Below are 12,045 nucleotides of genomic sequence, written 5' to 3' on the forward strand. Positions count from 1 at the left end.
ATAGAAACATAACAGATCAATCAATTTGATAATATTTTTGACAGCACTGGGAAAAACAAATTTAAATCAGGTAGCTAGATTAAACTGTTTATACCAGAATGAATTTTATTTGTGCAGTTTTGCCTTTCCTGTGCACAAAAACTAAGACTTGGCTTCAGCTGGGCATGTTTCAATGAGGAAATGTTCCACACACAAAAAGGTGAGACAGTTAAGTTGGAGAAAGAAACAAAAGAAAAGCTTCCTTGGTCTTTTTAAAAAATGGGAAGTTGTTCATGGGAGTTATGTCAGTGGCACAGAACTTGCATGTATGAAGTCCTGGATTCAGTAGCCCGTACCTTACAAACCAGACTACATGATCTGCTGCTATGTGTGCATGTACGTATATGCCATATGAATATACCTACCTATCATCACCATTTATTTATTTCTCATCTGGTATGTTCCTAAGAATAAATGCTAAGTAACAAATTACTTTCACATTTAGTAAAATCAATAAATTAGAGAAAATTTTATATCAAAAAGTGCATTAGGATAAAGAAGAAAGAAAGGGAGGAAGGGAGGAAGGGAGGAAGGGAGGAAGGGAGGAAGGGAGGAAGGGAGGAAGGGAGGAAGGGAGGAAGGGAGGAAGGAAGGAAGGAAGGAAGGAAGGAAGGAGCCAAACTGTCTCTAAGACTTTGTAAGAACTATAATGCATTGTTGGTTATGGTTAGGTGGGAAAGACACAGAACTTTGGTGGTGCTAGTGTTATCATCTTGTAAACCATAATTTAAATCATTAATGAAAATGATAACAACTTAAAAATAAGCATTCGTTGCTTGAGATGAAAAGTTATGAGGATGGATATGATCATATCTTTAAGAGAATAAGAGGAGGTAGTACCACATGATCTAAAAATTTTACTTGGGAACAGTAAACACTATCTCTTTCCTCTTATGAGACTGATACCTTATTACACAGACGTATAGAAACTTGTAGTAGGACAGAATTTAGAGATTTAGTTCAATTGCTGTACTTTCTCATAGCTAAGAAACTGAAACCCAGAGATCGGAATTAGTTTTGTTTCCTTACCTTCCACTACATGATGTCACCCATACTGCCCTAAATCTTAGACACAAAGTATTTCTAGAAGAGCAGATAAAACCCAAACCTGAAAAGAATGATTTTCAAATCCTAAAATGGGTTTTCAGTCAGAGCAAATCAGTATGTCTGACAAAATATAGAACATAAATAAAGAAAACTGAAAACTAGGTAGGATGAAAGTTCAAATAGTTGAATAAATCCATTTTCTTAGTTTTGAAATTTAAAACAATAAATTTTGGTATGTAATTATCTCAGCATCGTGAAAAAATACTATTTAACATGGGCACTGCAATTATAAAATGAAATCATAAACAGAATTTTAAGATACAAATTCATTTACATAAAGATTTTTTTTAAGTATCATTCTGAATAAAAGTTAAGTGCTTCACAAATTTTAATTATAAGTAGAGAATATTTTCTCACTGTTCTACACAGGAAAATTTATATACATTTGTGTTGAAATTTGTTTGAAAAATATTTAATTAAGCATTTGCTCATTCATTTTCACTATATCCAGGCTAGAAACCAAAAGAAGAAAAAAAAAATTCTGTTAATAGAATATCTGAAGATGAACAGAGGCTGAGCATATGAAGTAATATTGTCTTATACTACTGACTTAATATAGAAAATATTTGTTTTATCTAAATATCTACTTTGTTTATGAAATATGAAATATTACAACTAAATACAACTTGATTTTAATAGCGTGTAAACATTTTCAAACATGCTTATTATAATAAAGCATTTGCCCCACTATATCAATGGTGCATTTGGCATTTACATTAGAAATAGATCAGCATCTGTATTATATTAAGAATAACAAGAGTTCCGGAGAGCCGTTTTCACTTGGGGGTTAGCTTCTATTCATTTACTTGATCTTCTACAGAAAGCAGATGCAAAATTATTCCAATATGTATCCACTCTATAGAGTATGTGCTAGTGGAAAAACTTTGTTCTGTATTATGTTAGCACAAATCACAGTGAACAGATCCAAAAAAACCTTTTCTTCCTAGGGGAAAAAAAACCCTGAAAGCACTCAATTTTTAAAATACTTTTCTGTGTAAATTTATGTACACATGTGTGTATGCTTTCACTCAAGAGTGTTTACTACTTTTTAAAAAAAAATCATATCATACTTATTGCAGAAAACTTATAATATGTAAAGCACAAAGAGAAAAAACAATCTATTCCAACATTAAAGACAATTGCTCTTCACATGTCATTGTTTGCCCTTTTTGTTTCAGTGAATTTCTCTAGGATAGGATGATAAAAGATGATTCATTTGGTTCAAAAAACTTCATCCTTTAAAAGTGAAAAACAAATGGAAGCAATATTTCTTTTCTCTTTCTTTCTTTCTTTGGTGAGGTTAGAACAGAGACAGATTCTCCTTGAAAAAATTCAAAGAAACCAAATACTGTTTTTACAAGAAAGAGAATTCTATAACGTAGATTAGGTAGAAAAGAATGTTTGAAAGTACTTCTTACCTCATCATCATCTGCATCGTATTGGGCATAGTGCTGCTCAAGCAGCTCTCTTTGGCGCCTTTCTTGTTCCAGTGTCTGACTTATCAACTGAGCAACTTCACTCACTTGTCCTGGTTTTTCTCGCCCAATAACAAATCTACAGAAAGGTCAAAAAATTAACAGTAATATATTTACATTGCCAAAAAAAAAAAAAAAAAAAGCTTGTTATACCATCAGGGTCAATCAACTTTGAAAAAAAATAACAATGCTCATGGATTCTAAATGATTCTCTTAGGGAGAAGGGAATTTCAGTGGAGCAATTAAGGTGGCTTTAAAAGAATGACATATGGACCGACCAGTCAACGCCCATGTTCAGCGGGGAAGCAATTACAGAAGCCAGACCTTCTACCTTCTGCAACCCTCAATGACCCCTGGGTCCATGCTCCCAGAGGGATGGAGAATGGGAAAGCTATCAGGGGAGGGGGTGGGATATGGAGATTGGGTGGTGGGAATTGTGTGGAGTTGTACCCCTCCTACCCTATGGTTTTGTTAATTAATCCTTTCTTAAATAAAAATAAAAAAAAAAAAGAATGGAAGAAAACAAAGTACCATAAATAACTTTCACTTTGGAAGAAGACAGAAAAGATGTAATCCATTTTATAGAACTTTCCATATTTTGCATCATTGAACTTAAAACTTATTTTCCTAATGTTTGGGGTATAATTAACAATGACTTTGAAAACATTGTAAGTTATATAATACATTAGGTGAGGCAATTAAAAACTTTTTGCTCAGTTACTATGATTTTAGAGATAAGAAAAAGGAAAAATTACATTTTAGTGGAAAACAAAGAGAAAGAAAATGGTGAATTAATTCATGTCTTCCAGATAGAGAGCTGGTAATAGGAAGACATAAAAATAAAGAGACCATGGAATTTCTGTGAAGAAAGTATAAAGAAAAAATTAGAAGTTGGTATGTAATGCTAACTACAGTCACTTATGATAGACCATCATTGATACTATGTATTTTGCTCAATAAATTCACCATTTAAAATTTTTCTCACACAAAAACACAGTTCTATTTTTCAAAAAAAATACAAGCATTATGCCTCCACAATACAGTTTGTACATATATCTTATTTAGCTTTATTACTTTGGATATGATGATTCATTTGTTTCTAATATACTTAAATGATATTTTTTCTCTGATTATTACATGTTGCTATATTCAATCAAAATTTAAAACAAAAGACTCCATCATTATCTGTATAAATAATTGAGTCAAAAATTTTTACTTAGATGTCTTTTTTAGAAATATCTGATGTAGTTTCAAACAGAACGTAATTTGGAAATGATGTGTGAGTGTTCATTTATAATTTGAGTTATTTTCCTTTGAAATTAACTATAGAGAAAATGTTAAATACTGTAATTTTCATCTTTACTTAGGCATAATTTGCACACAAAAAAGCACACCTTTTCTTCTAAAGCATAATTTTGACAAAAATCTGTAGTCATTAAAAATATAGAACATTAATCCAAAATACACTATTTCCATTTCTTTTTTTCTTTTTTTTTTTTTTTTTTGCCTCCAGGGTTATTGCTGCGGCTCAGTGGTGCGAATCCACTGCTCCTGGAGGGTATTTTTTTTTTGCTTTTTGTTGCCCCTGTTTAAGGCTGTTGTGATTATTGTTGTTATTGCTGTCATTGTTGTTGGATAGGACAGAGAGAAATGGGGAGAGGAGGGAAAGACAGAGAGGAGGAGAAAAAGATAGACACCTGCAGACCTTCTTCACCACCTGTGAAGTGACGCCTGCCCCGCTGCAGGTGGGGTTCTGAGGGCTCAAACCATGATCTTTAAGCCGGTCCTTGCGCTTGGTGCCATGTGCACTTAAACCCTTGTGCTACTGTCAGACCCCGTCCATTTTCATTTCTATAGGTCATTCTCACCCAAACTTCTTTGGCTCATCAGAATTTTTTTGGAGACATCCATATTGTTGTATCAGGAATTCATTCCTTTTATCACTGATTAACAGCATTCCATTGCAGAGAAAGTCATGAGCCGAGTATAAGGCTATATACTTAACTTTTAAGGAAATTGCCAACGTCAGATAAATAGCTTACTGGTTAGGTTACATGCTTTGCCTGGGATCAAGATCAGATATGACCTGGGAAGTGTTTTGGCAAACATTGTAGTGTCTTTCTATCTCTCTTTCTGTATCTACCCCTCATTCTATCTAAATGAAAAAAGCAAAGTTCCAGTTCTGGTGGGGAAAAAGTCACCAAAATGCTTTTCAAAGTGGTGGTTGCTTTTGTGCCCTCACCAATACTTCGTATTTACTGTCTTTTAAAATTATATTGAAAAAAATTATAGTGAATATTTCAATAAAAATTTGGATATTTCCAAAGCTTATGGTGGACATGTAAAGATAATACTAAAATAAAAATCTGTAATTAGGATAGGATATACATTTTATCGTGACTTATTTTTAGTGTTTAAAACTTGCCTCAATTTGATTTATTTCAGTAAAACTTATCCCTTCTCTTCTTCAAATTGTGATACAATAGGCAAATGTAAGATGATTTAGTTTTTCCTATTTACTTATTATCAGACCAAGCAATGTCTATATACAATTCTTTGGAATGTAGATGAGAAGATTAACTGAATGGAACTTGAAGGATTCATGCTAAGTGAGATAAGCCAAAATAAGAAGGACAAATAATAGATTATCTCACTTATAGGTAGAGTTTAAGAACCAAAGCTAAATAGAAAAACCACAAAGTGAAACTTGGAATGGGTTTGGTGTATTGCACCAAAGCAAAGGATTATGGGGAAGGTGGGAAAGGGACAGGAGTGAAGAGTGCATTGGGGTCCTGGTGCATGAAGGTGGAAAAGGACCAGAATGAGGATGACAGTGTTCTGCAGGCATCTATCATGTGGAGGTGAGAAACTGACCCTATGTATCAGCAGCTGTACTATAAATCATTAAATAATAAGATGATAACCCTAATAAAATGATATAAAAATATGAGATTAGGTAGGATTCCTTTGTTTACTATACCAACTTCTCTGATGAACAAACATAAATGAACAAATATAAAATCACACGCTAAACTGAGGTCATACATATCCTACATGTTTATTGTTAACGATATGAGAAGTTATGCCAAAATATGATTTTCAAGTAACTTATTTCAAACAAGTTAGTCTAAAAGTAGTCATATACTACTTCAAAATGACATTTAAAATATGTCAAAAATTTAAAATTCTCAGTGTGGGCATTACTAATAGAAAAAAATAGGAGGGAAGAAAGAAAGGGGAAGAAAGGGAAAAATATATATATAATTTGATCTTACACGATAAAAAATTTTGATTCAAGTGTTTTCAACAAATAATTTATCGTACATACACCAAAAATCTGAATATTATCTTTTATTTAAAAAAAGCCTAAAGAAAAATAGGGGCAAGGACAGCAGGTTCAGTGATTGTGTGCATGCCTTACATAAAGTCCTAGGTATAATCACATGAAAGCAAGAAAGACAAGAATAGACTATCATAAATAGAATATAGGGTTCTGTTTATTCTCTCTTTTCTCTTCATGCCCCTTGTTTAAATATAATGCTAGCTATATCTAAAGTCTTCAAGGCTCATGAATTCATATATATTCAATGTTATATGAAAATTTTTTCTATAACATATTTCAGTGTAAAAACAAACAACTGCATTCTCTGGGGAGAAAAACTCATTGCCAACACATATCATTTTAGGACCCCAGATCATGTAAGAGAACGTAAAATAAATAGGTGTTTGTTTGGTTCCAGAGTTTATCTACTGCACTATTCCACTACTTGAAAGGATTTGGTTCATTTGTTAATTTCAGATAGTAATTTTGAGGGAAGGTAAGAAAAGAGGGAGGGTGGGGGGAGGAAAGAGAGAGAGGAAGAAAGAGAGAGAGAGATACAGCAGTACTGCTCTGCCACTCATGTTTCACATATCATTCCCATGTGATAGCAGGGACTTGAAACTAGAACTTTATACATGGTAAACTGTAAGCTCTACTGGGTGAGAAATCTCCTACTCCTTAAATTGTATTTCCTAAAAATGCCAGTTAAACTGTTTCAAGAAAGTATTTCTCCATATAATTGGATCTAAATATTAATATTTACATTATGAACATTACAGAGAAATGTGTCAGATGTTATACCTGTAATGTTCTGTATAATTTTCTACACTGTTCCCATTAAGTTGTTTTTTAAAAAATATTCATTCTTTTTAATGTCCCTTTGTGCTGTATATAATGTCAACAAAGGCTCTTAAAACCATGTTAATTAACTGAAAGTAGTCCAAGATAATATGATTAAAATAAAAATCTCAGATAGACCAAAAATTTTAAGTAACAAGTTTTAAGCCTCCATATTAAAAGTCATATGCCCAGATGAAAATCTGAAACGAATGTATATATACATTAAAACCAGTTATCAGCAATTTATATTTTCTTTTGAATGTCATTACTTCTTCCATAAAACCCAAAGAGAAACACTTGAAACCTTCAGATTAATTTCTTTTTATTGTGTATAAATATAATTTGTGTCTACAAATCCCTTATCTCTGGAAGTGCTACATGTTAAATGTTAAGAGAAACAGAAACATATGCTAGAGATAAAAGTATGATCAGTGTTTTGCTAATGATAACAAAGAACGGCTACTTTACAGAAACTATTTACTGTTTAAGAGGAATGCTATTGAAAATCAAACATATAATTCGTTAGAAATTTCTTAAACTGAAGCATTAGCTTTCTGCAAAATCATCACTTTCTTTTATCATTTCCTTATATAACGGTTGTATTTCAATACTAAGATAGTTGCCTGGGTCTTAAAAGAACATCTAACCATTTTTCAAAAGCTAATTCAAACATTTTATGATTATTGTCATATATTTTTTGAATTGATCCAAGTCATTGATTGTCAAATAAATGCAAATAAAGACAACAATGAGATACCAACTCACCCCTGTGAGAACTTCATACATTAGAAACAACAGCAACAACAAATGTTGCAGAGGTTATGGGGACAAAGGAACCCTCTTGCACTGCTGCTGGGCATTCCTAACCCCTGTGATTAGTCTAGAGAACCCCCACAAAAACTTTTGGTCCAGTAATTCCTCTTCTAGGGATATATCATAAAGAGTCAAACATACCCATCTAAAGAGATATGTGTACATCTATGTTCATAGCAGCACAATTCATAATAACCAAAACCTGGAAACAACACAGATATCCAAGAACAGGTGAGTGCCTGAGAAAGTTGTGGTATATATGCACAATGGAATACAACTCAGCAATGAAGAATAATGAATCCACCTTCTTCAACCCATCTTGGATGGATGGAGAAGAAATTATGTAAAGTGAGATAAGTCAGAAAGAGAAAGATGAGTATGGAATGATCCCACTCATAAACAGAAGTTGAGAAAGAACAGAAAGGGAAACACAAAGTGGAATTTGAGTTTGAAGTATTGCACCAAAGTAAAAAAACTCCAGTGGTATTTTCTGATCCACTATAGGGCTGTAGGGGTAATGACACAGACAGGAATGATGTTAATGTATATTCCTATAAAATTATAGTCTTATAAATAACTTTAACACAAGAGGGGAAAATTAAATTGGAAGTCTTGAGCTTTTTAATGCATAGAATTCACTTTTAAGTGTATGTTCCTTCCTCTAAGCACTTAAGGTTTCAAATTAGTAAGCTGACTGAATTTCAACACTAGGATCAAATTGTTAATACATTTTCAATAATAACTTTCTTTTTGCAATACTAAATCACCTACAATCTTAGACCAGGGAGACCAGAAGCAACTGGTCTTATCAGCATATAGTTATTTATAAAACATGAGCAGAAGGGAAAACACTAAGCAGAACTTGGACTGGAGTTAGTGTATTGCATCAAAGTAAAAGACCTGGGGTTGGGGGGAGGGTTTAGGTCCTGGAACATGATGCCAGAGGAGGACCTAGTGGGAATTGAACTGTTGTTGGTATGCTTCTGGTTCTGCTTCTGGGATCTCTTCTTTTACATTGCTTGATGTTGTGGTCTATTTACATGATCATTCTGTTACATTGGTTTGGTCTCACTCCCCCCGCCTCTGGGAGACTTGGTTTAGCCCTTGCTAGTTTCTCACTTCTTCCCTCTCCCCTCCCCCTATGCTACATACTTCCTGAGTTCCTGCCACTGCCGCTAGAGGAGAAAGATGCAGGACAGAACTTGTGGTGATTAGATTAGATTAGTTTTTTGAACTGTTGGCTCGTGAATAAAGAAATACAGCTTCTCCGCTCAGCCGTGTGTCCCTGGTCTCTGTCTCCCACCCACGAAGCTAGCCTGGCATACTGGCGCTGTGAACTTGAATGACATATGGTGCACCAATGCGGGACCTGACCTGCCCATCCCCCAGATAAGTGACGACTTTGGCTACCTATCCACTATGGGCTGCTTTTCTGCTTGTGAAGAGGTTTCCAAAGGCCTCTGTCCTTTCTTCATGAGACTGTTTCTCTGTTTCTGGAACATTTTGCTCTGGGCCACACTCTGGTTACCACCCACCGCCTGTCCGCAGGATCCGGCTTGCCGCCAAGTGCCATGGGGCATTGGGCGTAGGCTCCCTCCACACTGCTTGCCTGCCAGGAGCAGGGCAGTGGGCATGGAGGGCAGGGCTGAAACCCATCCTGGCTGCCACCCCGGCGCACCTCGGCCCGTGCCTTCTGCACAGCCTGCCTGCCCGCTCTCCTGCTATGAAGTCTGGGCAGATCCTGTACCACCCGGAGACCTCGGGCTCCTTGCCAGGACTGGGGCCCTTGGCCAAGATCCCCAGTTCAGCTCTGAAGGCAGAGGACTAGAATGCACAGAGATCCATGCAGTGATGGCAATCTACAATTCCTAGAAGTGGAGCTGCGTGGGAGGCCACCTCCGGATGGCGCCCCCCCACCCTGCCCCGAACAGCTGGGGCAGTGCAGATCTAGATTCGTGTTTAAAATGACATGTCTTCGTGACAAAAGTTTTTCTCCTCGTGTATTGAAGACCATGTTTATGTGTGTGTTTGAAGTTTGGTAAACATTACTTTAAGGTTAAAAATGTAACTTTAAGGCTACATTATTACCAGGCAAAGTTAAATGAAGAAGGTTTTCAACATAATTCTCAAAAAGGTAAAATTAACTTACATTTAAAGTCTGAGGTAAAAATTAGTTAAAAATCAATATATTTTAACTAAGTTGGTCTAAAAAACCTGCACACACCTAGGGTGTGTCTCCATCTTGAATGGGTATAACAAAAGGTTAAATAAGATGTTATTGATATGTAAAACTCTCAAATATCTTCTCATTTAGAGTTAGAACCAGCCCAGGCGTAAGATAGATTGCACAATGGTTATGCTCATAATTCTCATGCCTGAGGCTCTAGCAGTGGTTCTTTGCCTTACCACATTTTATTGCGCTTAAATTGGTTAAGGAGCCTTAAAATGAAACGAGAAAGACCTTTCAAATTTATAAAGATACTTAAACCAATTATAATCATCGAGTAATCAATTGTGGTAAACTTCTAACCTGCTACAAGTTTTGTTTCATAAGTGCATTGCAGCTGTCAAGTTCTCTACAGAAAAGCAGAATTCCAGTGGCTGACCTTCCTCATGCAACATTTCACTCTCTGGCAATTCTTCCGTGGACACCTGCTTTGAACTGGCACTTCTATCGGACTTACTGGTACACAACTCTACAGTAGCTTTCCTTTATGCTGCTGGGTTTCTCAAAGACTGACTGTAGCCAGCTGCCTTGAGACTCTATAGGCCATATCCCTTCCCTCCATGCTAGGTAATGCCCACAGAGACAGGAAATGCCCGTAGAGGCAAAAGAAGCCCACAGAGGCAAGAAAATATACTTTAGCTTGATAAAGCCTTGCCCACAGAGGCAAGAAACGCCCCCCTCAGGCCTTCCCTTGGCAGCACACTGGTTCTTGTTGCTCGCTTACTTGTTCCTCCATGTTTGTGCCAGTTTCTTTTTTGAAAATGCCTGTATGATATAGGTTTCTGTTCACCCCACACTCCTGATACTATGGTCAATTAGTTAAAAAGAAAAGGGGGAATTGTTGGTATGCTTCCGGTTCTGCTTCTGGGATCTCTTCTGTTACATTGCTTGACATTGTGATCTATTTACATGATCATTCTGTTACATTGGTTTGGTCTCACTCCCACTGCCTCCGGGAGATTTGGTTTAGCCCTTGCTAGTGCGCTTCTTCCTTCTCCCCGCCCCCATCCTATGTACTTCCTGAGTTCCTGCCGCTGCCGCCGGAGGAGAAAGATGCAGGACAGATCTGTGTGGTGATTAGATTAGATTAGTTTTTGATTAGTTGGCTGGTGAATAAAGAAATACTGCTTCTCTGCTCAGTTGTGTGTCCCTGGTCTCTGTCTCCCACCCGCGAAGCTAGCCTGGCATACTGGTGCCGTGAACCTTGACAACAAATTGTTATATGTAAAACTGGGGAATATTGGGAGCCGGGCTGTAGCGCAGTGGGTTAAGTGCATGTGGCACAAAGAGCAAGGACCAGCACAAGGATCCGGGTTTGATTCCCCGGCTCCCCACCTGCAGGGGAGTGGCTTCACAGGCAGTGAAGCACATCTGCAGGTGTCTGTTTTTCTCTCCCCCTCTCTGTGTTCCCCTCCTCTCTCCATTTCTCTCTGTCCTATCTAACCACGATGACATCAATAACAACAAGAATTATAGCTACAAAAAAAAGGGCAACAAAAGGGAAATTAAATAAATTAAAAATTTTTTTTAAAAACTGGGAAATTTTATGCATTATAAACTATTGTGTTTTCAATGGAATACTACTCAGCTGTAAAAAATGGTGACTTCACTGTTTTCAGCCGATCTTGGATGGACCTTGAAAAAATCATGTTGAGTGAAATAAGTCAGAAACTGAAGGATGAATATGGGATGATCTCACTCTCAGGCCGAAGTTGAAAAACAAGATTAGAAAAGAAAACACAAGTCGAACCTGAAATGGAATTGGAGTATTACACCAAAGTAAAAGACTCTGGGGTGGGTGGGTGGATGGGGAGAATACAGGTCCATGAAAGATGATGAATGACATAGTGGGGGTTGTATTGTTAAATGGGAATCTGGGGAATGTTATGCATGTACAAACTATTGTATTTACTGTTGAATGTAAAACATTAAAAAAAAATAAAAAAAATAAACTATTGTGTTTTATTGTCAACTGTAAACTATCAACCTACCAATAAAGTAATTTTTAAAAAGATATAGTTATTTGTAAATAGCATTAAATGACACAAATCATGGTAAGATCTTATTTGGAATCTCTGGTGTCTTGCTCATTTTCCTTCATGCTTCTTTTGATCCAAACCATTTGATTTTACATCTGCTGATCTCAACTAGATCAATGCAGCCAGTACTACCTCGACATGTTTCACTTCAGACTGTGTCCAGAGATATGAGGCATAGCTCCA

The 12,045-nt window shown here is 36.1% G+C and overlaps 1 protein-coding gene across 9 annotated transcripts in view; it reads right to left on the minus strand.

Moving 5' to 3' along the window:
• PPP1R9A (protein phosphatase 1 regulatory subunit 9A) overlaps positions 1-12,045 on the minus strand; it is a 142,264-nt gene that overhangs the window by 96,682 nt on the left and 33,537 nt on the right. For all 9 annotated transcript variants that reach the window (XM_060196211.1, XM_060196212.1, XM_060196206.1 and 6 more), the window contains exon 4: positions 2,565-2,700. In XM_060196211.1, coding sequence (XP_060052194.1) covers positions 2,565-2,700 — 136 coding nt within the window. The remainder of the gene's footprint in view (positions 1-2,564; positions 2,701-12,045) is intronic.

The sequence above is a fragment of the Erinaceus europaeus genome, chromosome 8 (genome assembly GCF_950295315.1).
Source record: "Erinaceus europaeus chromosome 8, mEriEur2.1, whole genome shotgun sequence".
In the NCBI taxonomy this organism is placed as follows: domain Eukaryota; kingdom Metazoa; phylum Chordata; class Mammalia; order Eulipotyphla; family Erinaceidae; genus Erinaceus; species Erinaceus europaeus.